The 27049-nt window shown below is 42.6% G+C and overlaps 1 protein-coding gene across 5 annotated transcripts in view; it reads right to left on the minus strand.

Moving 5' to 3' along the window:
* KCNAB1 (potassium voltage-gated channel subfamily A regulatory beta subunit 1) overlaps positions 1 to 27049 on the minus strand; it is a 399097-nt gene that overhangs the window by 73890 nt on the left and 298158 nt on the right. For all 5 annotated transcript variants that reach the window (XM_021702562.2, XM_021702559.2, XM_021702560.2 and 2 more), the window contains exons 3-7: positions 13127 to 13164; positions 8691 to 8770; positions 6390 to 6434; positions 2597 to 2641; positions 435 to 478 (exon numbers count right to left, since the gene is read on the minus strand). In XM_021702562.2, coding sequence (XP_021558237.1) covers positions 435 to 478; positions 2597 to 2641; positions 6390 to 6434; positions 8691 to 8770; positions 13127 to 13164 — 252 coding nt within the window. The remainder of the gene's footprint in view (positions 1 to 434; positions 479 to 2596; positions 2642 to 6389; positions 6435 to 8690; positions 8771 to 13126; positions 13165 to 27049) is intronic.

Raw genomic sequence — 27049 nt, forward strand, 5'->3', positions numbered from 1 at the left:
GACTCCTAGTGGGTACTAGGTTTCTTTTTGGAGTGATGAAAATGTTTTAAAATTGAATTTATGGTGATGATCGTACAACTCTGTTATTATACTCAGAACCAATGAATTGTGTACTTTAAATGGGTAAACTTTTGTGGTATGTAAATTATATCTCAATAAAGCTCTTTTAAAATGTCTTAGGGAAGTGTTTTATTAATGCTAGTACAGCTGTAAATGAGAAGAGTTTTAAAGAATTTGTCCTTTTTCTTTTGTGTTCCCAATTGTCTTCTCCATTTCACCACACTCCTACATTAAAACCCAGAGAGATTGTGGTTGATTGTGATCCTCTTTATAGAGAATTTTCCCCCTCCCAGTGGGTTTTGAACCTATTTGGTTGATACGTTTCTTGAATCAGTAGCCCACAAATGAAGATAAAATGAAAGTGCTGTACCTACCTTCAATAATATGTTTTCTTGACAAACCTCTTTCCGTTTCAGCTCTAACAAGAAAAAGAAGCAAATGACTTTGAGTGGGGGTGTGCTTTTTTTTTTTTAATTGCTGTTTCAAAAGTACAGAGGAATAATCATTCTAGATTGAATTGCTAATTTTATACCCTGTTCTTGGCAAATTCCATGCCACAGGTTGAGGAGAGAAGGCTGGTGAGCAACACACCGAGCCCCTTTTCTTTGGAGACCCCAGGTGATTAATTAACCATGACTCTCCTCACACAATATTAATAACAACTCAGCCACACACACCCCGTCCATATATAATGTGACATATGGCTCAACCATCCCACCTTGATTTAAACTAATCCCAGACCGCCCCCCACCCCCAAAAAAGCCTTGACATAAGTTTGTGAGCTGTTGATAACACTCACTTTTTGACAGAGGAAGCAAATTTGGAAGTGCCTTTTGACTTGCAAAAGAAATTTAACAATTACTTTCTGTTAAAATGTGATATAAGTCTTTCTTACATTAGTATCCTAAGAAGACAAACATTTAACTAGGACTTTTGTCTTTCCAAACCATCCTCAAGTACTGGACAGTTAGAAAGAAATATGGTCCTCAAGTTTTGTTTTGTTTTTTTATTATGTTATGTTAATCACCATGCATTACATCATTAGTTTTTGATGTAGTGTTCCATGATTCATTGTTTGCATACAACACCCAGTGCTCCATTCAATATGTGCCCTCCTTAATACCCATCACCAGGCTAACCCCTCCCCCACCCCCCTCCCCTCTAGAACCCTCAGTTTGTTTCTCAGAGTCCATAGTCTCTCATGGTTCGTCTCCTCCTCCGATTTCTCCCCCTTCATTCTTTCCCTCCTGCTATCTTCTTCTTCTTTTTTTTTTTTTAACATATAATGTATTATTTGTTTCAGAGGTACTCAAGTTTGAAAGTCTTCATGAAATGTTTCTTCAACATCACTACCTGTGGCAACCTCTTTTTAAAACATAGTAGTTTATCATTTGCCTTTGGTGATTTTGAATCTTTTATAAAAACATCAGATAATATTGTATGTAGTACTCCGCTACATAATGGTTCTTGAGGATTGTCTTCTTCCCTATTTATTTCTAAAGTATAGGCAAGGCTTTAAGTACCATCACCAAAGCACTGAGCAACAACACCATGAATCAGAGCACAGACAAAGTAAATCTACATTTCTCACAAGCACCATGTTGCTTGATTTTTATATAGGTGATAGTAGGAATAAAAATCTAAATTCCATCTTTCTGTCTTCATAGTCATCATAAACAGGCTCAAAAATAGGAATAAAATATGAGTGTGTATGTGTGGGGGCTATTTGTATACATATACATTTTGATTTGAAGACTCCTAAGGAACTGTCCTCTGTCTCCAATTTTGTTTTTAACTGTTCCCTCTCAATTATAGGGAGGTAAATAAGGTTTTGTTTTTGTTTTTGTTAAGATTCCATGGAAATATTTGTGATTTCCATGAAAAGGTATGTGGAATAGCTAGCCAGACTTCTAAGTTCTGCTGAATCATGTAAGTACCAGTTCAAACACCAGTAGGCTTATCAGAGGCCAATTCATCCTGTGAAGTTTTGTTTGCATCCCACAACAGACAGAAGACCTCTCTTTCATTTGCCTGCCGGTGAGTGATATGGTAGCTTCCTGTTATTCTCCAAAAGGTGGTCCTTTTGATCAACATTTTCAACGCCTTCTGCAGAAATGATCAGAGACTCACACATGGGGCCAGACAAGATATTTTTATCTTTGCATTCCATGGAAGTCTCTGAGTTTTGGCAGATTCGAATAGCTTTTCTTCTGTGATGCTATGTGCTTGTTTTCTTTTCCTAAAATTTGAACTCTATTTTGGAAATGGTTCTAAGCATGAGGCTGGTATTTGAAAATCTCCATGAATTACTTACTAACAAGTGACCACATGCTTTACACTACATTTCTTTGGGGCATCTTGCTAAAATTGAATCCTAGGCTAATTGCTATTTCCTTCAAGGCAGAAAAAAATAATCTTTTTCCCCAAATCAATTAATTTTAGTACATTAGATGTAAAATGGTTGCCCAAAAGGATAAAAGTATGAAGTACTAGTTGTTTCCTGTCAAGTAGGGAAAAGAAAAGGTATTTAACTTACTTTCCACCCCAGTAGAGTTTGGTTGTTATGACCAAGCTGGACCTCCTGTATGTTAGACAAACAGAGAGAAATATTAAATAAATTGTTGGTTTTTGTAGTCATATTATTATAGCACCAGAAAGAATTTATTGTACCTCCCATTAAAAAAAAGAACTGGTAAAGAGATAAATTTGTTAATTCATGTCACTGAAATATTGGGACAAAGGGAAGCTGGTGAGTGGGGACGTGAAGTCAGATCCTAGATACAGAGGTTGAAGGGGATTGACCTTTACCTGGAGGGTCAGGTGGAGGAGGTTGTGGCAGGGAGCAGCTGATGGGGGTTGGCAAAGAGCATGAGCGGTAGGCACGGAGGGGCAGGAATGGTAAGTGAGAGGGTAAGTGAGTGGATTTAAAGGATGAACTGCTTTAGTAGCACTCACTAACGCTTATTTAGCATCTGCCATAACGTTGATTGAGTGTGAGCTTTCCTGGGGCTCAGTCCACCCTCTGCCAAGGACCACGGGCCCTAGCGGCTCTGAGTTATTATGCTTTCCAGCAGGCAGTGGATGATAGATGATAGATAGTGATGAATGATAGAGTAGTCAATCAATAGGAATACATTTTCTTTGAGTGTTTTATTAAATGGAAACATTATTTTACGAAAACAGTCTTAAAATTTGTAACTCAAGGTTTTAACCACTTTACTCCTAAGGGAATAAAAGGTGGAAATCTTGTCAGCAAACTTATTGCCTTCTCCAAACCACACCCAAGGGCAGGAAATGGCAATGGTATCACCATGATGGTGGAATAGGAAACGTGTCTTGAGAATTACGGTCACATAATTTACAATCAGGAGGCAGATCTCAGTATAATTTAGTTTCTCCAGGTACATAATTCAATTGAACTGGCCTAGGGGGAAAAAAAATCATCTGAGATTCAAAGGTTAAGACCAAACTTTGGGAGTATTTGAAATAAGACATTTATAATTCCATCAGCTGTAGAGCCGATGCCTTGGGGCCCGAGATATAAGAGCCTCACAAGATTAATGATAACCAAATGAGGAATAAGGGTGACAATTCTGACAGCCTAGCTGCAACAAGAAAAATCTGTAGAAAATGCCAGCAACCCCATCCCACTGAAGTTAATTCCCTGAACAGTGATTGGAATCACTGTAATGGAAGCCCTACAGATATGTGCATCTGGAGATTACACACTGTGGAAGGGCTGATGCACTTTCCAGGTTAATCCATCAACCTCACGATACCCAGTGCAACAGCAATCTGCCACAGGGGAGCCAGGTCTCCTCGAGTAAACCTTTTCACAGCTTCAACCAGACGCCGGATAGAATATCATAAAAAATGAATGCAGTCCTCTTGATTATTCAGAGCGGCTGGGCCCACCAGAGCTGCACATCCTCTCCAAATACTATCATAGACTTTTTTTTTCCCCCCAAAGTTAGGCTTTCTAGAAAATGTCTGGGCTCCGTCGGTGTGCACACTAACATGTATGTTCAAAGGGCAAGAGTAGCCAGCAACCTGGCCAATTACCAATGACCGTCGTGGAGGCATCTCCAGCAACTCTTCCGATTGGCTGGAGACTGATAATATGAGCATTCTACACTGAAAGAGCACAGCTTTCAAAATACTTTTGCACACCTCATCTCCCTTTATCAGCACGACACTTCATGAACAGTTAGGCCGTCCATTTTACAGATGGGGAAATGGAGACTCAGACAAGTGAAGTAACCTGCCCTGGAAAGCACAGCAGGCAAGGGGTCGTGCTGGGACTAGAAGCTAAATATGCTAGTTGAAATTGCTTGTAGAGACTCTGTGCTATGGTCTATCTTTTCATCAGTCTTGTAGGGGCAGCAATGTACTGATATCAATATTCCAGAGCATGGTGACAGCTTGGGTTTTTATCTGCAAGATGGAAAGCCAGTTTGTAGAAGACGCATGTTAATCTGGTTTCTTGTAGGTGTGTAACAGGCTCTGCAAACCATGGAGAGTGATGGTTAGAGGTTGTCTGGGTGCTAAGGGGAAAGAGCACTGATGGTGCTCCCCTCCTTCCTCAGGTGTCCTCTGTCAGCCCACACCTTGTTGTGCAGTCCACAGGGCTGTGAGTGGGCTCATCTCCAGGGGCTCTGTTATGGGCTCAACTATGTCCCCTAAAAAGACATGGTCAAGTCCTAACCCCCGGTACCTCAGAATGGGAGCTTACTTGGAAATGGGGTCATTACAGATGTAATTAATTAAATTAAGATGAGGTCATACTAGAGTAGAGTGAGTCCTTAATCCAATATGACCAGTGTCCTTTTTTATTTTTCCAAAGATTTTATTTATTTATTTGACAGAGAGAGAGAGCACAAGTAGGCAGAGTGGCAGGCAGAGGGAGAGGGAGAAGCAGGCTCTCTGCTGAGCAGGGAGCTGGACGTGGGGCTCAATCCCAGGACCCCAGGATCATGACCTGAGCCGAAGGCAGCTGCTTAACCGACTGAGCCACACAGGCGCCCCTGACCAGTGTCTTTGAAGAAGACACACGAGGGGAGAAGGCCATCTGATGGCAGAGGCAAAGGCTGAGTGCAGCCCTGGCTGAGGAATGCCCAAGATTGCCAGCAAAAGCCAAAACCTAGGAAGAGGCAAGGAAGGATTCTACTCAGAGTTTCAGAAAGAGCACGGCTTGGCCCAAACCTTGATTTTATACTTCTGGCCTCCAGAACTGTGAGAGAATAACTTCTATTGTCTGAAGCCACGTAGTTTGCAGCACTTGATTCCAGGAGCCCTAAGGAGTGGTGCAGTCCCTATTTGGGCGGTGATGGATGGTTCTGAGTGGGAACAGAACTCCCGCAAGGTGGAGGACTGGGCAGGGATGTGAATATTTTTCCATATTTAAGGTTGAATATAGTTTTCTCTGAATAACCTTATAATCCCTGGAGTAGGGGAGGAGGAGCAGGGAGAAGGAGAAAGTGGGTCACCAAACTTTATTTGTTCATCTCTCCATAAATTTCTAAAAAGTTTCCATTTCCACTAATACTACAGAGCTCTTGTTTATCTGGCCAACAGCCGATCTTCTACCAGAGCAGAAGAGGATCCCAAACTTGTCCTGTGGTCTTGGCCTGATTCTCTACTCATGCTGGGGAAGAAAGGGCTGTCGTGGTTGACATGCTCAGTGAAGTGGAGGGGGATTGCCTCCCCACCCCCCACAGGTGAGGCATTCCTCTTTACCACTGGTGTTGGCTACAGCCCGCGATGGAATGGGATGTGACCCCCTCAAGGACAGCAGATGAAGCACTTCCTGAATGCCCAGATTAATAGGGCTCCCTGCACATGGCAGAGGTGCTGGCTAATTGCGTTCAGATAAGAGAGCTTTGGGGCATTGATCACAAGGACCTCTTTCTTCATCATTTCTTTGCATCCAAAGTTGTCAGTAAAATGAACAGTGAACATAAATACGTGTTTATAGATATTCAGCTTCCTATCAGCTGCCTTCCTTTGCCAAATTACCACAAATGGCAGTGAGGAACCATGAAAATGCCACTTTCTTTCATGCATGACTATCTCATGACCATCCCCTCCTTCTCTGCTAAACCCCGTGGTAATTCATTGCGATCAATGACTCATCAATACTTTTTGAAGCACAAGTAATGAACTTGTTGGTATTTATTTTCAAACCACTATAAATCATCTCTTTACCAAGAATTGACTTCTTTTTTGAGAGCCTTTTGTTCAGATGTCATGCAATTTTATTTTCCCTTCTCTGGTACAAAATAATAATAGTCTTTTTAAAGGCAAGTACATGATTCTCGTGAATGCATTACCTCCAGCCTTTCTTCTTGATGATGCTCCCCAGAATCACTTCAGCCCTGGAAGGGAAACAGAAAATGGCTTAGGATACAGTGTCCCAGAAACGCAAGAGTCAATCCAAAACCACGAGAGCCATTCCTTGTTTGAACTCTCAGTGCCTACATGTCCCGAAAATAGAAGCCGCTCTTGGCTAGTAGCAGAGTTTCCACTGTTTCTGCTTGTGCCTGCAGAATCCTGCTCCTGGAGCATTCCAGAAGCACCTGCCAAATCCTGACACGCTGGCAGGAGACCACCTATGGTCCTGATATTAAGAAACAACAGAGTCATTTGGCAGTTTGATGTTTTTGAGCCACTCATCCCATATATAAATATCCTACTTGGCAGAATCCAATGGGAGTCAAGGTTTCCCTCCTAGTTACCATGGTCTTTGATTGTGACTAGGGAGGACAATGTGAACTTGCACTGTTTAGACAGAACATACTGACTCCCAGGTGATCTTGCAGGATAAAAACAAACAAACAAACAAAAAAACAAACCAGGTGGGGGTTTAGCCATCCCAAAGGCTAGGGCTGCAGATGCAGTGGCCGACATCAAGGTCCTGGGTCCTAGGGACAAGTGTTGCCATAGCAGCAAGCTGCAAGGAGATGCAGAGAAGTGTTCTTCCTGCCCCTAAGGGTGGGTGGTGGAGACGTATACTGAAGACATTCTCCACTGTCTTCTCCCCTCCATGTACCTGAGCTGGGACCCAAGGTAAGGAGACTAAAACTTTCTTGTAGGTCCCTCCCAGGCCGACTGATGCTGTGAGAAGCCACTGGGCTCTCAGAGGCTTTCTGAGTGGGGACATCAGTGGAATTAGCACTTTGTGCATTAGAGTCTTATGGATGCAGAATGGTCACTGACCACTGTCTGTCTTGGCTGAAAGTTCTGTCTTTGTTGGAGTGTCCAGCCTGGCAACAAACCATGCTGCAGGGCAGCTACGGAGCATGCCCCAGACAGACCCGCAGGGGATGTCACCCCAGCCTCCCCTGCCCGGCCCCCTCTGGCTCTGAGGTCGCCTTTTGCAACCTTGTGTTTCATGGCAGGAACCTAGCTCAGGTGCACGCTGACAGTCAGTAAGTAGCCAGGACTGACTATCCTTCATAGTAGGAATACAGACCACCTGAGCAGGATGCAACAGGAGAAGAGAACCGAGAAAGGCTGGGATGTGGGAAGGAGCGAGGCCTTATCAATTTTATTTCCTCTCCTTGGACTCAACAGAAAACATCAGACACATGGGCTCTGAACCTCCCCGCTGGTCCTTAAACATAGCCGTGCCCTTGAGAAGGAGGAGACCCACGTGAGGAAAATGCACTGAGACCAGGCCACCACAAACTGGAGTTTGACTGTGATTCTCACCCGGGAGGGGGCGGTGAGGAGTTAGGTCTGCAGGTGATTAGGTGCCATAGTCCTGTTAGGAAATTGCATTGCTGCTCAAGCACCTGCCAGCTACTTAGTCTCTTTCTGTTCTGGGGGCTCCGTCAGTCTGTCCGTGTGGACAGCAGGTGGCCAAGGTGCTCTGGTTTTGTTCCACAATGTGCGTGTTGTGCTGGCGCATGGGAGGCATGGACCTTGAGGCATCCCCAAGGGCACGTTCCCCACACGGTCTGACCAAGCCGTTAGTCCTGTCTCAGAGCCCCACACCTGCTCTGGGGTCCATGAGAAGGTTGGAGCTGGTGTGACTTCTCTAGAAAAGCAGCAAGGCCCTCCTACAGTCCTCTCTGTCCTCTGCCCTCCTATAAAACAGACTACATTTCTTGGCATTTCTGAGGACCCCTCTTTTAATCTCTGTTCTCCTTGTCATGCTAGATGGAAGGATGGGCCTGCCAATGGGAAAAGCAGTCCCTGGTCCCTGCAGTTTCCCTCTGGGGAGTAAGGAACTATGAGATGTGGTTATGAAAGAACAGGGCGAGCTTTGGAACCACCACGCTGGAATCTGCTCATTTACTTCCTCACTCATGTAGTCAACTAACACTTCTTGATCTCCCCTGCCACCACTCTGGTCCCAGCTACCTGGGCCCCTCAGGTAGCCTGTGGTAATGTTTTCAGTCCATTCCTCATACAGGGACCAGGGGCAGGAAGGTTTGGGTGGGCAGAGGGGGCCAGAGGCGGGCAATAAATACCTCCAACTCTGGGGATGGGGATAGAGAAAGGGCGAAAAGCAGTGCCACCAGAGTGTGTGGGAAGGGCAGACCCTTCTCACCAGCATGTCAGCAATGGTCCAGGCACTCTTGGTACCACAAATGCCACTTGAGGGACACAGACGGGCACTGACTTACTTTCCAGCAGCATAGACTTCGGCAGTATCAAAGAGATTCACTCCACTTTCGTAGGCAATTGTCATCAGACGTTCAGCAACCTGCAAGAGGATGTGGAGGTCACTCAGAAAAGCCAAATGATTTCCGAACCCAGGGAGCAAGTTTGTAATCCTCCGCTGGTCTTTAGTCTTTAAGAACACTGAAATCTCACTATAACCACTCCTTGTTTTTATTAGTTGTATTACAGAATGAAAAAAAAGAAGATTCAACCAGCATATATAGGGGGAAAGTATCACCAGGCCCTAAGGGATTTCCTTCAGCTCTGGGACAAGTCAGCTCTCAGGAGCATGGTGAGGGAGGTGGATCGATTTGTGTTTCTCACTCTGCTTGGAAGATCTGGTTTGACGACCAGCATCATAATCTCTCTGACAAAGAGGGTCAGCTGTACCACTGGTGACTCCATTTCCCTTCTTCTCCTTTCTCCAAGCCAATAGGTTTTGGCAGCTGGGTGACTCCTGACCTAAAAGCCTGTGCCTTTTCTCCTCGAGGCTCAGTGGACTGTGCTGATGAACCAGAGGTTAGACAGAGCCCTGACTGCTGTCAATCTCATACCACCTGTAGCTCAGCAAAACCCCAGCCACTGTCACAGAGCCACCAGCCAGCAGAGAGGAGGGACGGAACTTGTGCGCTGGCTCACGGGGATCCCGCTTCCCACCGGTCAGCCTGCAAATACATCCCCCCGCTCCTTGCCCCTTCCTTTGTGCTGCCGGACCCGAGGGGCAAGTGTGCAGGACTACCAAGAGTACCAGCGTCTCTAGAAACAACAGCTTGAGGGAGCACTTTAGAGGGACAGTGATAAACAACAGGGGAGAGGACATTTTTTCATTTTGCTGATAGATTTACTGGTCAACTGAAAAATAACACACCTCACAAATAATTAAAATGGATTTTTCCATTACGCCTTTGATTGCGGGCTGAGGTTGCTTCATCAGCATTTCCAAGATAAACTCTTTCCCTGTTGTTTTTAAAATCGGCATATCAAGAAAATTATTAGGCTAACAAAAGGGAGTTCAGGCCAATCCTTTAGAATAATAGCAGTAAAAATGCGATTACTGCTTTTAATTTGCGACCATTATGACATTTATCCTAAGTAGAAATTAAAAGTTAAGACAAGTATAGTTTTTCCCATCACGACTGCCCTATGTTTAAGAAATTACTGTGCTCGCACCGTATATTTTCCTTGTGTTATGTCACATCACATACTAGTGGATCCTTATTGGGAAATGTGCATAATATTATCTAGAGAGAAATTTTAAGATAAGATGGAGAATCCTGGATGGAGAGTTGGACTACGTGATCGCTGAAATGTTCCCCAACCATAAAATTTAAACACCTGAATGTGGAATAGTGAAGTCGCTGACCCAAGATGACTGTTTTCTGGCCTTGAGTGTACTGCTCACTGGATAAATGAACTTGGGGAGGTCATCTGACCTCTCAGCATTTTTGCTTTTTCATCTGCAAACTGAGGATGATTCCATTCAGGTCCCCCAGGTAGACAGGCTTCCATGGAAGCGGACCCCCCCGACTCCAAACGCCAGCCTGGCAGGTGGAAAAGTAAGTGGTTTGGGGAAGGTCATGTGACACCTTTGGGCCAATGAGATGCAAGGACAGATTCACAGAGGCCTCTGGGAACATCTTTCCTTGTTCTTCTTACAAAATTTCTAGAAGCAACACCCTTTCCCTGGAACTGCTGTTCTGAGCAAGGCTTAGAATTCCTGCAGCTAGCCTGCTGTCTGAGGATGAGGTCGCTGTACAAAGGAACACAGGGCCACGGGCATCCCTGGGAAATGGAGTGGGGCCACTGATGGGAGTCCACCCTGAAGCCTGCTCCACATCTACACTTCTAGTTGGAAAATCAAGGTAACTTCTCTTGTACTGATCAAGCCAGTGTGACTTGAGTTTATTGTTATGTGCAATTCAAGGAACCCTAGCTACCTTACAGGTAAGAACATGTAGATAAAACTCTGAAAAGTAAGTGCTAGAAGACAGTGATACCTATATACTTATTGTAGTTAAAAATATTATTCACATGAGTAACATCTGTCTTGGCTCTATGATGAAGCCAAAACATGTGGGCGGCACCTCAGAGTTATCTACTGGGGTATTTGGGTCCTTCTGCTGTTACCCCTGTCAAGTGGCTGTTTGGTATATGGTCGGAGTCTCCCAGGAATGGGGACATCACCACCTCCTGAGGCAGCACTGCTGGTTGTGTCACTCAGCACATCACAGGTGTGGTCATCCTGGGATTCACAGTTTGTACCTGCTTTGTGCTGAGCTCGTCCAAAGCAGAGGGAAGGCAGAGAAAAACTGGGAAGGTGAATTTGTTGCTACTGGCCTGCATTTTTCCCTCATGGAAATGGTTGAGCTCGGGCGATTCAGCTGCTGGGGGTACCGTGGTCTCCCTGTGGCTTCCTTGCCTCCTCCTTGCTGCCATTCTCTCCGCAGGGACCGGGGGGAAAGTCAACAGTAGCTGTTTGTCTGGTCTGCATCTGAGGTGAGAGCCTCTGCAGCCATTCACGACAGCTTTATTGTGCAGTTTTTAGACTCGTGCTTTTGAAATGATGTATTTCAGAGGCCAGCCTTGCACACTCTGACCTGGGCAAGCTGGGCTCGTTGCAGCAGAGAGCAGATACTGTAAAGAGGAGAGCAAACATGAAAGGGGAGATGGTGCCCTTAACAGCTGGCCCTTCTGCTCCTAAAGCGAAGGTGTATTCGTCTTTTTCTCCTCCAGCTACCGTAACAGGCAGTAGAAGGTTATGCATTTGCTAGATACAGTAGATTATTAATTCTAGATCTCCCTCCCGGTCACCTGCTTTGTGTCTGACTTAAGTTTGTGGCCATGGTTTTGATATTTGTAGATTCGCCTCTGTGCCTCCTCCACACACCCTACCTGATACTCATCAGAGGGCCCTGTAATGAACCCTGTGAAGACCCCCCAGATCCTCCTTCAGAACTGTAGGACCTAGTCCCCTAGTTGCTGGGAAATTGCACTTGGCTAAAGACAGTTGCCTCGCCCAAGGTGAGACCCACCCTCCCAGGGCAGCCTCTCTCCGATGACTGGTCATACAAAGGATATAAATACTCGGTCCTTTTGCCCCAATCTTGGACAACTCTGCAGGGCCATCTCAGCTTTGGAGCTCCCCATGGGGTCAGCTGTGGTCATTGTTGAGACTGCACCATGGCCCGATTTTCTAATAACTGTTCTGCACGCTAATCTCCAGCACAGTCTACTTTCCAAGGAATCCCCCATGTGACAAACTCTCTGGTGACCTGTGCCCAATACCAGGAACAGGCATTCAGATAGATGAGAATGTGTGGATAAGACTCCTATCCCCAGGATCAATTAAATAACACTGGTGACCTTGGGAGCGGTGGAAAAGACCATCTATTCCCCCGAGCTTCTCCTTAGGAATGATAGTAAGGACTACCTTTATGAAGGGCTTGTTCTGGGCCAAGCATGGGGCTGAGCACTTCATAGGCATCATCTCATTAATCTTAATCATGATCCTGCTGAGTAGGGGCTATCACCTGCATTTTGCTGATGTGGCAACTGTTAGTAAATGTTAGTAAATCTAGTGGCAGAGTGGGCTGGATCCCACTGAGTGTATCCACTCAGACATACTATCCAGACTCCTCAGTGGTGTTGCAGGTAAGCAAAAAGAGATTGGAGGGACTTGAGGACTTTGTCCTTGGGGGGTTATTGATGCTCAATGCCTGCATGACTCACTTATGCCATGAAGATATTCCTTAAAGGCAATGATAAGAATATCACTTTGGTAAGCACTGTTTTGAATGAATAAACAAAGATTTAGAGGAATTTTACAGTAAATAAATTATTATAGCTGCCATTATTGGGTGTCTGCTACCTACCAGTGAAAGGGTTGCATAAACATCTCACACATTAAACATGGTTAACCCTTTCAACAGACCTCCAAGGTAAACTTTATCATCCCATTTCACATCAGAAGAACTGAGGCTCTGAAAGATTGGATCAACTTGCCCAAACTGAGGTGACCAGCTGGGACTGAGAATCCCATGCTAGAAATGAAAAGTCCCTGGAAACTAGGACCAGTTGGTCACTCTAGGTGGAGCCAACACACACACACACATCCCAGCAATGAAATCTTTCCATAAAGCAACTAAATATTAATGCCAAGTTGGTTTTTCTCTAACAATTGCACCTGCACATATAATAGATTGACAACCTCATGGGCTAGTAGTAGTCAAAATGTGAAAAATACAGGAAACAGAATAAAACTGAAAATTATCTTTGATTCAACCTTAACCATTTTCCATGATTTATCCTTATAAAATTCCAGGACCCCCAAGAAGACTACTCCCACTGCTCAGCTTTACATTTTCTTTGATCACCAAAATGGAAGCCAAGAGTGACTTACCTCATCTGAAATCTGACCTCCGAATGTCACCCATGTTCCTAGAAAAGAATAAATATTTGCACATTATTCATAATTATTTTTCTAATATTATGGATAATGAAACACGTTTTCTTACAACAGGGCTCCCTCACTAGGTTGTTCACAAAGGTGTCCAGATAAGGGGCACATGGGGTGTCTGGATGACGTCCAGCCTTCCTCCCCTCCTCAGTAAATACTCCGCAGCGGTCTGCATCCCTCCTCCTCACTCAAAGGGCTCATATATGCTAATGGCAGCCCTGTCCTACAAAATGCTTTTTCTTCTGATGTAGGACCATGAATGATCGTGTGCAAGAGTGCATTCTCCCAAGCCCATTGTGGCTACACATGCATTTTGGTGAAGCCACTAGTTTTGAAGGTACAAGAGAAAAGGTACATGAAGCCGCCATTTCTGAACATGAAGGTAAGACCCTGAGGTGTGGTTCTTCCCTTCTTTACCTCCAATAAGGTACTCTGCTTTGCATTCCCTGTGACCTTTCAAAAGGAAGCCTTTCAGGTGTCCTTCCAGTCCCCACTTTCAAGCCCCAGGAGGTGACACTTAGGCACCTCCTCTGTTACAACCTGCTACTCCGGAATGGAAATTTCCATTGGTTTAGAGATGGAGGCAAGAGCTGGAGTGAGGGTTGGGAAGGCAGGGGGAGAGACGCACAACCACCAGCCAAAGATTTGCATTTGTAAAGCAAGAGGGAAGCAGACACTGGCTCTTGCCAGGCCAGTCTATAGTCACTGCAATCATTCATTGCCTCCTTGATCCTTTTTTGTTTGTTTGTTTTTATCCGAATGACATGCCTGGCAATGGCACTGCACCCAGGTGCTAAGGACAGTGACCTAGTCCCTCCCTCCCAGGGGCTCACAGTTTACAATACTACAAAGCCAGACTGAGGCAAACACAAAGCAGTAAGGAAGGGAGAGCTCTACCTAGGCTGGAGGGAGGTGGCCCTCCCGAAAGACTTCTTGGAAGAGGTGACACTTTGGTTGCGTTGCAAAGGAGGTAACCTAATGATGAAGGAAGGGACAGGCATTCCAGGTATAGATAGGAGCCCGGACGAGGTAAGAGGGTGGCAAACATCAGCGGGTGCTGACAAGCTGTGGTGGGCCACGGAGAAGAGTGAGGAGATGTGTTGCAGAAAGGCGGGGAGGGGGCCGGGAGGGGGTGCAGGAGAGAGAGCCAGGACGCAATCCATGCTTGTGGCGCATACAAAGAAATGTGTTTGGAGTTGTATGTTTTGCATTTCATAACAGTCATAGTTAGCATTTATGGAACACCTCACAAATGCTGATAGTATGCTGAGAAAGGTGTATACTTTTATCTCTAATCATCTTAGCAAACTTACAAGCCAACTGTATTATCCCTCCTTCCAGATGAGGAATCTAATGTCAACCAACCTAATAAGTGAAATACCCAGGATTCCCCAAACAGGCCCGGCTTCAAGAAGGATATCCTTTTCACTGCATCTCACTGCCTCGTTAGAATATTTCCAAATTAGTTATGGCATTTGGATTCCATAATCCCTAGAAACAGGCTGATATAATTGTGCCTTTTCTCTTCTTAGTTTTTCAGGGACTATAACAAAACAGGATACAAATTATTTTACTGTTCCACTCGACATCCCCGGGAGTTACAGATGGGCAGCCCATACTTGCAGACTTGTGTCACCTGGCTAGAACAATGCTGACCCTCTTGGTATTTTAATAAATTTTGAATAAGATACCATTATTTAAATAATTAGGAAATTTTTCTTTAAAATGTCTGATTTCCAGCTTCTCTTAGCAAGGGAAGGCTGGTGTCCCCCTCAAGGTAGACATGCCTTGAATTGGAGGGGCAGTGCCCTCTGGGTAAGGGTTATGCCCTCCCTAGTTAGCGAAAGCCTGCGCATGTTCCTTTGGATTCAACACTGGAATCAAATAGCAGTTGTTAGTTACTGCTGTTTTTCTTATTGTAAAGTTAAGAAAAAGGTGAACTTGTGCATCTCCTAAAAAAGAGAAATGAGTATCAAAAAAAAAAAAAAAAGAGAGAGAGAAATAGGAGGGCACTTTTGAGGGGTTTGGGGGGTTGGGTGGGAATACTGTCCAAACAAAGAATGTGTGCACAGAAAAATGACAACTTAAGGCACCATAAAAAACCAGCCAGGACTGGTTACAGAAAAGATGGGCATTGAAAAACTTAATGGACTGAAAAAATGGTAGCGTTTGTTTTTGAATGAGAATAAAATAAGCGATCTCCTGTGAAATGTAGTTCTCTATTAAAAAAAATTGCCTGGGCATCAAAACCTTTTTACAGACAATGCTTTTTATAAGAGTTTCTTTTGAATGCAGCAGAAATTATGTGTCCAGAGCATAAACAAGCATTTGCAGACGTTAGGGTAACCAGAAACATTGTAGCTCAGCATGTTAAAAGTACGGTTGAGAACTTTCAGGATAAGTTATTGGTGGCACTTTCTCTTGCAGCAAATGAGAACATGGATGTAAATCATAGCAGACCATTAGCTATATTTATTTGTGATGTGGAGAGAATTTTGGAGGGGTCAAAGAACTTTTAGACAAGGAGTCCCTGAAAGGCAAAACATCAGGAAAATGGCTTACTTTGTGATGAGAAAGTTCTCAGACCATTGGATGGAGAACGCACTGTTCCAAATTGTAAGGGCTACTACAGGTTGGCTCTCACAGAGGGTAGGGTTGATGTTGGATTTGTCAAGCAACAGATCTGGAGTGGCATTACTTTGTAGGGGCACTATGCCTAAGTCCATTAATTTCATCACTCATTAGGAGTCGCTTTGGGCTAAAAAGCTGAAATGGGACAAGTAATTAGTACCACGAATTAGCTATTCTTCCGTATCTTGGAGCAAAATCAGGTCAGTGTTTGGTTGATAAATTTCCTGGCTTACTTGTGCTGTGATACTGAAGAGATTTCTTTTAACTGTTCATGTCATCAGAGGAAATGGTCTTATCTCCACTTAACAGCAAAGATTGGCTCAAAGTTGCAAGCTTCTTACTGATATTACAACTCATTTACAGCTTTTGAATATTTTTCTATAGGGCATTTGCAAGTATTTGTACAAATGTCTCATTGGCTTCTCTCAGTCCTGACAAATCTGGAAATCTTTGGGAAATTCATTTGTTTAGGAATAATGTGATCCAGTTTCTTATGTTGAAATCAGTTTCCAGAAATGAAAACAATAGCCTGAAATTCATTCTCCAAAACTAGGCCATTGAATACTGGATTTCAAACTTTATGAAAAGAAACTAGCATTATGTAGCTTACCTTTCTTAGTTAAAAAAAAAAAAAAAAGGTAAAAATTAAGTAGGCTCCACACCCAATGTGGAGCCCAGTGTGGGGCTTGAACCCTGAGATCAAGACCTGAGCTGAGATCAAGAGTCAGACACTTAACTGAGCCACCCAGGCACGCCAGTTAATTTTTGATAGTACAAATGAAGGGCTATGATTTAAACTTATTGAACAGTAATACAAAATGGTATTGAAGACTGAATACGATAATGTTGAAAGCTGGGATTATACACACATCTTGGAGGAATCACCTTACTGGTAAGAACCATTTACAAAGATGTGATCCATGTTGGGAGAGCCTTTGTTTAGGGGAAGCTATATTCCAAAATCAATCTGAAAAAAACTACCTCCCACCCCCAGTTTAAGTATTTAACGCTATATTCTGTACATTACAGTGAAAAAATGCAGAGCCTGAGTGACATTTTGGTTCAGAAGAAATAGATGTCAGGCTTCTGATTTCAAATCAAAGCAGTAATGAATTATGAAAAAAAAAAACAACCACCCAGGAAATAATTGCTTTTCTTTTTCAGTCAGTTAAAAAATTTTAATGTAAATAGCATATATGTATTATATATATATTTACATTAAGTCACATGCCTACACTAAAACTTAGCAAAAATAAAGAATTTGGTGCCATTTCTGGAACTTTGTTATTCTTACATTCAGCTCACGTTGTTCAGGTCTGCTACCTCCCTGGTCCTTCTGACATTTCCTACTCATTTATCTTACAGTTATTTGCTGATAAACTTTTACGTCTTTTATCAGGGAGTAAGCTGTCTGAGGGTTAAGATTTTATTCCTCTTACATCCACAGTCCTAGAATAGAAATAAGTCCTTAGTGGATGGTCGATACATTTTGGTTAAATTGTATTGAATTGCCTTTTTGACTGTTAATCTAAAAAACACTGGGATAGTTTCTCGCCAAACAAACATGTTTATTTTGACTTACAGAAACGTGAGTAATGCTCCTCAACAGCTCTTCTAGTCCCTAGGTGATTGACGTGTTCCTCCCTGTCCCCAGGGGCCCACCCAGCCAAACCCCCTCCCGGAGAAGGACAAGGGAAGGCCTTCTCGTTGGCTGCAAGGCCTCCCGTGGGGGTGGGGGGGGGCAGTGTAGGCATCGTTCCCCAGCCACCCCCAGCGAAGAGCTACCACTCACAAATAGGACACGTACCCTTCTGACGGTGAAAGATGGGGAAGCAGCTTTCCAGACAGGAGAACTTGGCTTGAATGATTTTACTCTTCACCACACCCCTCCAGAAGATATAAGGTGGTTTGCTAGTTAATAGGATTCTTAAATCCCCTCTGTGACATAATCATTTCCTAATCATTTTTCTGCCTTTAATGAGAACATGCCTTCTTGAGATCTAGAACCGTGTATGATTATTTCACTGTGAAATCTCCAATTCGTGGGATGTTACTTAGAAGGTAATTTTACTAAACTGACACTTGTTATTTCTAGCCTTTTAAAAGCAGAGTAGAAAGAGAACTTTGAATTGTTATTGTGTCTTCTGATAAAATTCCTTTATACAGCAAGGAACATATGCTTTGAAAATCTGTTTATATCCGGTGCATACAGCTACCATGGCATAGAAAAGTGAAATGTAAAAAAAGAAAACTGCTTTGCACATGCATGCGTGTGCACGTGTGCACACACACATCCACCCTATCTCAGTTACTTAATTGCCTTATTGGTGGTTTATAGGGTAATTGCTTCTTGTTATTCATTCAGGAAACATGTTTATCACTTAAGTAACCTCCTTGTTTGAGTACGAAGAGACATTTATTTATTATTAAATTCAATTAGCCAACATGTAGTACATCATTAGTTTTTGATGCAGTGTTCAATGATTCATCAGTTGCATATAACACCCAGTACTCATCACATCACGTGCCCCCTTTAATACCCATCACCCAGTCACCTCAGCCCCCAACCCCCCTCCCTTCTGTAACCCTCAGTTTGTTTCCTGGAGTCCAGAGTCTCTCATGGTTTGTCTCCCTCTCTGATTTTGAAGAGATATTTAGATATTTGGATGTAATAATGTTTGTTCAAGTAGGCTACCTCCCTGGCCCTTGAACATCTACATCATCATAGCACGGTTATCAAAACCAGGATATTAAAAAAAAAAAAAGCAGGATATTAACATTGGTATAGTACTATTAACTACATTGCAGATCCTTTCTGAATTCCAGTGGCTTTTTTCTGTCCCAGCATCCTATGCAGGATCCAACGTTGCATTTAGTTATCATGTCTCCTTGGGCTCCTCTGATCTGTGACCATTCCTGAGTCTTCCCCTTGTCTTTCCTGACCTTGACACTTCTGAAGAGTAGCAATCAAGTACATTGTAGAATGTCCCTCAATTTGGGTTTCAGTCATTTTAAGGTTATAGATTTGGTGATATCCTTTTCTATATTGCAGTTTGACCTGCTTATGGTGTGGATTTTTTTTTAATAACTATCAAGAAGGGAATGTATAAGTGCGGTTGTAATATTTATTATGCCACAGGTAAGTTTTCTATTCCCTTTCATTCAACTAGTATTTATTGAGTACACCATGTGCCAGGCATTGTACTTAAATTATCAGGATACACCAGTGAACAAACCCAAAAATTATTTCTGGAGCAGATTTATGAGGAAAGACAAAATAATAAGAAAAATAAAAATACAGTACTTATTGATGAATGTTAATATTTTATAAGTCAATAAAATATAAAATACATAGTGCTTACAGACGAGTGTTAAAGAGAGTCATTTTTATAAGGCAAGGATAGGGTATGTGAAATGTAAGGGGGTGAGTGTTGAGATTTTAGATAGGGTAGCCGGAGAAAGTTCACAAAGAAAGTGGCTTTTGAGAAAAGACCCAAAGAAAGTAGAAGAGCTCACAATGCAGCCATCTGGAGGAAGGGTGTTCCAATTTCAGGGTGAACTATGGGGAGGGGGGGCTTGCTTGCATGTTCAAGGTCAATGAGGAGGACTGTGTGGTCAGAGAAGAAAAAGTGAGGTCTGAGGAGCCATAGAGAACTGATCATATGGGGTCATGTCAGTCATATGAAGGACCCTGGACAGGCCAACAAGTTTTGAATCGAGAAGAGACACAGCCTGACACTCTTCGAAATGGAACATCTGTGGTGTGGAGGACACACCTCTGAGGCTGAGTCCGACATGTGAGCCCTAGTTAGGAGGCTGCTGTGATAATCCAGGTGACACAGGACAATGGTTTGGTTGGAGATAGTAGTAGTGAGGATGGTGAGAAGTACCTGAATTTTGGATAGCTTTTGAAGGTGAGCCAATAGGATTTGCTGATTAAAAGGACATGGGATATGAGAGAAGGTGAAACTTTAAGGACAACACCATGGTCAGAGGAAGGGGAGAATGGAGAACAAATTCAACACATTTCATTATGGATTTAACAATTCTTGTTTTGCAAGTAGAGCACATGTCAACTCTAGGTGGTCAAGGCTGACCAAATGGTCAAAGGGTATTTAATCTAGAGGTGTGCAGAGTTATTAATCTGTTATATCACTGAAAGTTTAAGGGTAGACATTCAAGCCCCAGATCTCATTGAACTTAGGCAACTCAAGGGGTAAAACTAATGTATTTACTATCTCATTTGAATAGAATTATTCCTAGAGGGAGGTGGAGCTGGAGGTGGGAGCATCCCCTCAAAATGCGTTGGAAAACAAGAAACCATGTAAGCCCAGGACCAGTGCTGATTTGGAGGAGGGGGCACCAAGCTGCTGGCCACCACCTGAGATCAGGTCCGGGGCATTACCCTGTGTGCACTTTCCTGTCTGAGCTTCAGGCTGAGCCTTCTGGGAATGGAACCCTTTCTCATGTCCTTGCACCCAATAAATCCTACTTATTCTTCAACACCCAGCCTCTGAATTCAGTGCTGTGGGACACAGTTCTATAACACTTCCTCTGGTGAGTCAGAGTGAGTATTTTAGTGTTTTAGGCCCCGTGCCAACTTCTTGATTTCTAGTTTCCTTACACACAAAATTTGGAACCTCAAGCTTCCTTCATCTCTATGATCTCATGATTCTGTGGTTGGACTTTGAGGGAAGAAGAAGTTACCCCTTCTTTGAACAAACCACTATTATTGTACTAACCATATTCCTTTGTAGCTAGGTAATTTATTTTCTCATTTGACTTCCCCATCAACTGTCCCGAGGGCAAGGCCAAGACTAATTTAATTTTTAATCCTAGCCCCTGAAGTGGAGCCTGCACACAGTAGGTCCCTAATAATCATTTGCTGAATCAGCAAATAAATGTTTTCAAACCATGGACATTCCAGCCCTAGCAAGAAGGGGTGTCTAACCCAGAACATGTGCAGCATGTCGGTTATTTCCCTCACTACCTCGGATGAGTGGTCTTCAGCTCTGGCTGCACGTTTACACACCCTTGGGAGCTTTAAATGGTAGCTTTTAACAGTCCCTCACCAGACCAGTTAAATCAGAATCTCTGGGGACAGGACCTTGGCATCAGAACTTCTAAAAGATGCTAAGATAATTCCAATTGCAGCCAGGGTTGAGGACCATAGACTCTTCCCATGCTGAGATTTTAGTATCTCCTCCTTTTCTTTATACCTGTGTGGTCGCCACTGATCAACTAAGTATGGATCTATGTCTGTGTGCCTGGCAGATAGCTCAAGGTTCTGTCTTTTTCCAATGGTGCAGACAAAATGTTCTTCCTTGTTCTGGTTTTGCATCTGTTGATGTTTTCCACAGAGCCTGGCCCTTATTTTTGGATCCAAGCTGCAGCCTGGTTTTTCATTTTTGGCTTCTAGTGTATTGCTAATGAGCATCTGGCCCGAGTTAACAAATATGATAACAACTTAGCCTTTTCTTTTTTACTTTGATTACCTCTTCTTGCAAGAACCAGTAATGTCACCCCAGCTCTGGGGAAGGGGGAGGTGAAGGGGGTACTTTCACACCTGCACTTCAATAAGAGAGCTTGAAATAGCAATGAAAGTAGGTAAGGGAGTGATAAAGGCCATGTGGAATAAAAGTGGGCTTTCAGACAGGTAAAGTGCAAGTAGTATTCCCATTTACGGGCAAATCTGGAAGATCTGAAGCATTCCCATATTTTGTAGATGAGGAAGTGGAGTGGTAGAGAAGTATCTTTCCACAGTTGGTTAGTTGTGGGGTCTCCAAGGCCACAGTCTCTCCCAGCCCCTTGCTGCTTTCTGGTAATGAGGCCTCCCCCCAGGCCCCACCACTCTGCTCCAGACAAGTGATATGCCTAGTGTTTGTTTTTAATGCTTGTAATAATACCCTGCTTTCACAAAACTTCCTATGTGCTTCCCTCTGCCAAATGCCTCCTCCCCTGAACGTTCCTTGTGATAAGCTTTACACCAGTTTCTGCCCCCAAATTGCCTCCTCTGTGAAGAATGGCACACACTTGCCCCCAATCTTCTGAGCCACCTCCACGCTCCCACATTCTCTCAACTCAACCTGGGGACAGGTTTTAACTTGTCTTCCCATAAGATGTCATGCACGGAACCATCCTGGCCTTTAAGCTCTTAAACCCTTATGAACCCTGGAGCCAAGGCTAAGGGCCGGGCAATAATGAGGTGTGCCTGTCTTTGAAGGAATTCTGGGGCACAGTGTACCAGTGGGCAAGGCAGTGGCAAAGGGGAGCCAGTCTTAGATTAGGCCAGGCTGGGGTGGAGCTGGCTGGACCTCCCAGAAAAACCTGTGCAGAGTTGAACCCTGGACCTTCTTCCAATGCCTGTGTGTAGCCTTGAAGTTTTGAGGGTTAAATGGCTGAGATTGACATTAGGTTCTTTGTGATCCTGATGGAGAATATATAAATATTTGATATTTTCCTTCTTTCTTTGATTTAAAGTTTCATGTACTTCAGTGTCAAGGGATACTGCCAGATCCATTTTATTTTAAAATTTGTTCCAGGGCAAATCTGCCTGGAACCATTTTGTTTTGTTTCCCCATGAAGCTAATCAGTAAAAGTTTAAAGACTAGGACATAGTGATGGAAGTATTGGAGGCAGGGTTGGGGCATGACTTTTAGAAGAGGCAGCTTGGTGTTAAAAAGTCGAACTGTGGGGGTTGACATTACTCAACAGGGACTGTTGTGAACATAACATAGGAATGAAATTTCACAGCTCTCCATCTTGCACTAGGAAACAATGACCCACTCCCCACATTTAGATGTTAGATTTAGTGATACATAGTAAGAAAACAGTATGGAGGTTCCTCAAAAAGTTAAAAATAGAGCTACCCTACAACCTAGCAATTGCACTACTAGGTATTTACCCCAAAGATACAAGTATAGTGATCCAAAGGGGCACCTGCACCCCGATGTGTATAGCAGCAATGTCCACAATAGCCAAACTATGGAAAGAGCCCAGATGTCCTTCAACAGATGAATGGGTAAAGAAGATGTGACACACACACACACACACACACACACACACACACACACACAGGAATATTACGCAGCCATCAAAAAATGAAATCTTGCCATTTACAATGACATGGATGGAACTAGAGGGTATTATGCTAAGCAAAATAAATCAGAGAAAGACAAGTATCATATGATCTCACTCATATGTGGAATTTAAGAAACAAAACAGGAGCATAGAGGAAGGGAAGGAAAAATAAAACAAGACGAAATCAGAGAGGAAGACAAACCATAAGAGACTCTTAACCATAGGAAATAAAATGAGGGTTGCTGGAGGGGTGGGGGAATGGGGTAACTGGGTGATAGACATTAAGGAGGGCATGTGATGTAATGAGCACTGGATATTATATAAGACTGATGAATCACTGACCTCTACCTCAGAAACTAATAATACACCATATGTTAATTAATTGAATTAAAATAAAATTAAAAAAATAAATCCATAGCTTAAGCTCCTTAAATTTCCTTATGTAGATAGGGTTCTCAAATTGATTGATTTAGCACCTCGAGCCTATTATGAAAAGTTAAAATAAAGCCAAAAAGATTCTTAGATGAATTTTTTTCTCAGTGTATTTTAATTTTGTGCCCACGCTATTGAAATAAATATTACAATTTTTATAACCAGAAGCATTTTTTAAAAAATCATTATTATTTCACTGGGAAATCCACTCATAAACAAGGGTTTCAATAAATTATAGCTCTTCCTACTTCCTGAACATGAAAAAAAGACAGTGTTTATATTTTGTTAGTATTATGTATTAAGTTTCTTGGTTAAAATTCTTCATTCCTCATATTTTTTCATATTGATAATTACATGCTGAAAAGATTTCTTACAGTGAAGTTTCCAGGACACTTATAACCACCTTATTCATTTTGTTCTTTGGAAGAACTCCTATAAGAGATGTACAGACTAGTTATTGTAGGTGAAATAAAATGGGATACCACGGCTAAATGGAAATTGCTGTTTTGTTTTTATTTTAAACATATTAAAGTATTTTCAATATCTTTTTTTAAAATGGGATCTGCTGTTAAGATTGAAAGTCCTTTTTTCTTTCTTTCTTTTTCTTTCTTTCTTTTTTCTGTGAACTCCTAGCACAGGACCTGGAACATAGTATATGCTCAAATATATATATATTTTGATTTATCTTTTGCCTTTCCACAGAAGTTACTGTGAATGAGAACTCTCTAAAGAACACTGCCATCAAGAAGTCTGAAAGTTGTGGCCTCCTTTATGTTTTCTTTTAGTTCTGAAAATTTCATACCAAACCTTTATCTTTGTGTAGGGATGTATTTTCTTGATGGTTCAGTGAGTTCTTGTCTCCCCAAACAGTTTTGAATAACTCTGGTGTATCTGCACATAAAAACCACTGGGTACGTTCATAGGAGTATCAGGATATGCTCAGAAATAAATTTTAATTGCATAGCGAGGCAAAGGAACTTAGTGAAAACACGATGAGGGTAATACATTGTAATAGAGAATGAAAAATATTTTCTGACAGTCTTCAACTTTTCCCTGTTGGACTCTGAGCTTAATGATTTTATAGTATTAAATATTGTTAATGAAAGGAGAAGGCAAAATGATGCACATATTTTTTGACTAACAAGTTTTTGAAATGTAGAGAAATTAAAACTGAGGAAATATATAAGGGATAATTTAGGAAAAATCTAAAGATTAAAAAGTCCCCAACCCTAATTTACACTCAAATTAACCCAGCTTCATAGATTTATGGATTTATACATATAAAAATTAGCTTATTTTATCTATGCCTGCTGGTTACCAAGTGTTAATGACTTCAGGTTTTTTTTTTTCCTTCAACCTGTAACATCCTTTTCCTAATGGAAAATTCATAGCTGTATCAAGTGGATGGGGTATTTTTGCATTTCCCATAGAACTATGCATGGTAGTTTTTAATGGAGTATTTCTAAGTGACAGAGATCTTCCCTTTGCAGAAATTATGCAGAGAAATGTATCATGTTAAAGAAGAAAATGAAGCAATATTAAATCAAAAGCATATTGATATATTTGTAATCTTAGGAGATCCTATTTAATTTCTACTCTACATAGAGTCATTCGCCTTTGAGATGGCATTTTATACACTACTGAAAAAGGAACTAAGATATGGGAGAAGCCTGATCTGGGCCTGGCTGTTCGCAGCCAGGCTTTGGCTTTGGGTGATGACAGTACAACCACATAGTCCCGATTTTACAGGAATGGGAGGAGATTTCCTAAGACACCGTATGAAAAGTTATCTAGAAATGTAGGTAACCAGAGATATCAAAGAAGGTAAAAGTAATATTTCTGTGTCAACAATATTTTGGATTATTGTCAAACACAGAAGACAGGCCTTCTTGAGACATTTCCAAAACTACTAACATTTTCAAAACTAGGATAATCTCTGTCTCCCAAGAGACCATATAATACCTGGTACATAGGAGGGGCTTTTAAGTGTTCTATGACTGAATGAATTTAAGAACAGTGGACAGGAAATGATCAGCATAGAAGTAATGTTCAATAAACTTTTTTATTCCCTGCTTATCTTCTTTTCATTAATTCCTTGCTTGGAAACAAAGTAATCTACATGACTCCATCTATGTATGGCCTTTGTGAGTTAGTCGTCTGGGTATCCACTAATCACTACCCTGGTATGTATATGAAAGAATATTCCAGAAGGGGGCTGAGAGGTTGGCATGGATCTGGGAATCACTGTGGTAGAATAACACCGGCATTTTCCCTCTTAAAGCACTGAGAGTCTCTTTTTACTCCTTCTGCTAGCACCGGGGGCCCTGGTTTCAGGAAATAGGGAGAGTGTTCCCAGAAGAAACTGGTGGGGGAGCAAATATATCTACTTGGTGACTCTCCATCTTTGATCATTTTGTGATTAGTCAAGAACCTTAGGGACCGCTTACTGTGAGGGACTAGAACTATCTATTAACTAGGGAAGAATACATAATCATGGTGAAGAATGTGCCACCAAAAGATCTGATGCATACGGTGCCTCATGGTTCTTGAAGGTCGGGCCGAGAAGTCTGCCCACTCTCCACAAGGATAGGGAACTGTCCAACTTATTTACCAGTGTCACTCCGACACCGAGAACAGAGCTCACTTTTGCAGGTCAACTATCTCTTAGGTCCTGAAATTACTTCTCTTATTTGTCAACACTTCTAAGTGGTAGGTGTTCTCATTTTCTCTCAGTTACACCTGAGATTGAGTGTGTCCATGGAGAAATAGGTTCACCTTGGAGACTTTGCTCATCTCTACAGTGAATGATGATACCCACTCCAGGGTGGCCGGGAGAACTCAATGAGACTGATGACAAAGCCAGCCGGTGCTTTTTTGAGAACTTCGCGTTGTGCCAAGCACTGTGCTACATACTTTATAGACATTATGTCACTTGAACCTTGTGACCACTCTGTGATTTGAGTTTATTTGCTGGAATATTTGAGACAGGATGTGAGCCCAGGCACTCTGGCTCCACAGCCCACGCTCTTAATTAATTCAACAGCATGTATCAAGTGTCTAATATAGTGCTACAAATACAATGGAGGCTCACTAAGTGTTACTTTCCTTCTTATCTTCCAAAGAGATAATATCTGAAGCACTAGAAGTTCCAAAGAAGGTAAACGACTTTTCCAGAGACCACAGTGAAAGCCAAAGTCAACATTAGAATGTACCAGTTCTAACCGTATACCCATCTTAACAAAGCTTGGGAAAGCTAATTATTTACTTTGGATTATTCGGAAGTGACCCATGGAGAATGGTGAATAGACTAAAACATTCAAAAATGCCACAAAATTCTGAATTTTAATTGGAGACCAAAGCTAAATGAAAAACAAACACCACACCTGGCACTTGCTTCTTGGGCACCAAAAGTGGCAGCCGCCCTGCTCTCTGGCTGCGTCTCCTGCACACAGCCTGGGAAGTGGAGTTTCTTGGGTCCTAAAAGCTTCCATGCTAAAGGCAACCACCTGATGAGCAAAGAACTTGGACAGTAAGCTGGGACGGCCTCCTCAACTGTCCAGAAGTAGAGTTTGGAGCTCCTTGTCCAGGCCAGTGATCCTCAACTCTGATCCAATGAATAGGACCACTTGGGAGCTGATGCCCTGCTCCTCCCAAGAGAGGCTGGTTTAGTTGGTCTGAGGAAGAGCCCAGGCACAGATATTTTTTAACAACTCCTATGTGACT

Source organism: Neomonachus schauinslandi, chromosome 1, assembly GCF_002201575.2.
Source record: "Neomonachus schauinslandi chromosome 1, ASM220157v2, whole genome shotgun sequence".
NCBI lineage: Eukaryota > Metazoa > Chordata > Mammalia > Carnivora > Phocidae > Neomonachus > Neomonachus schauinslandi.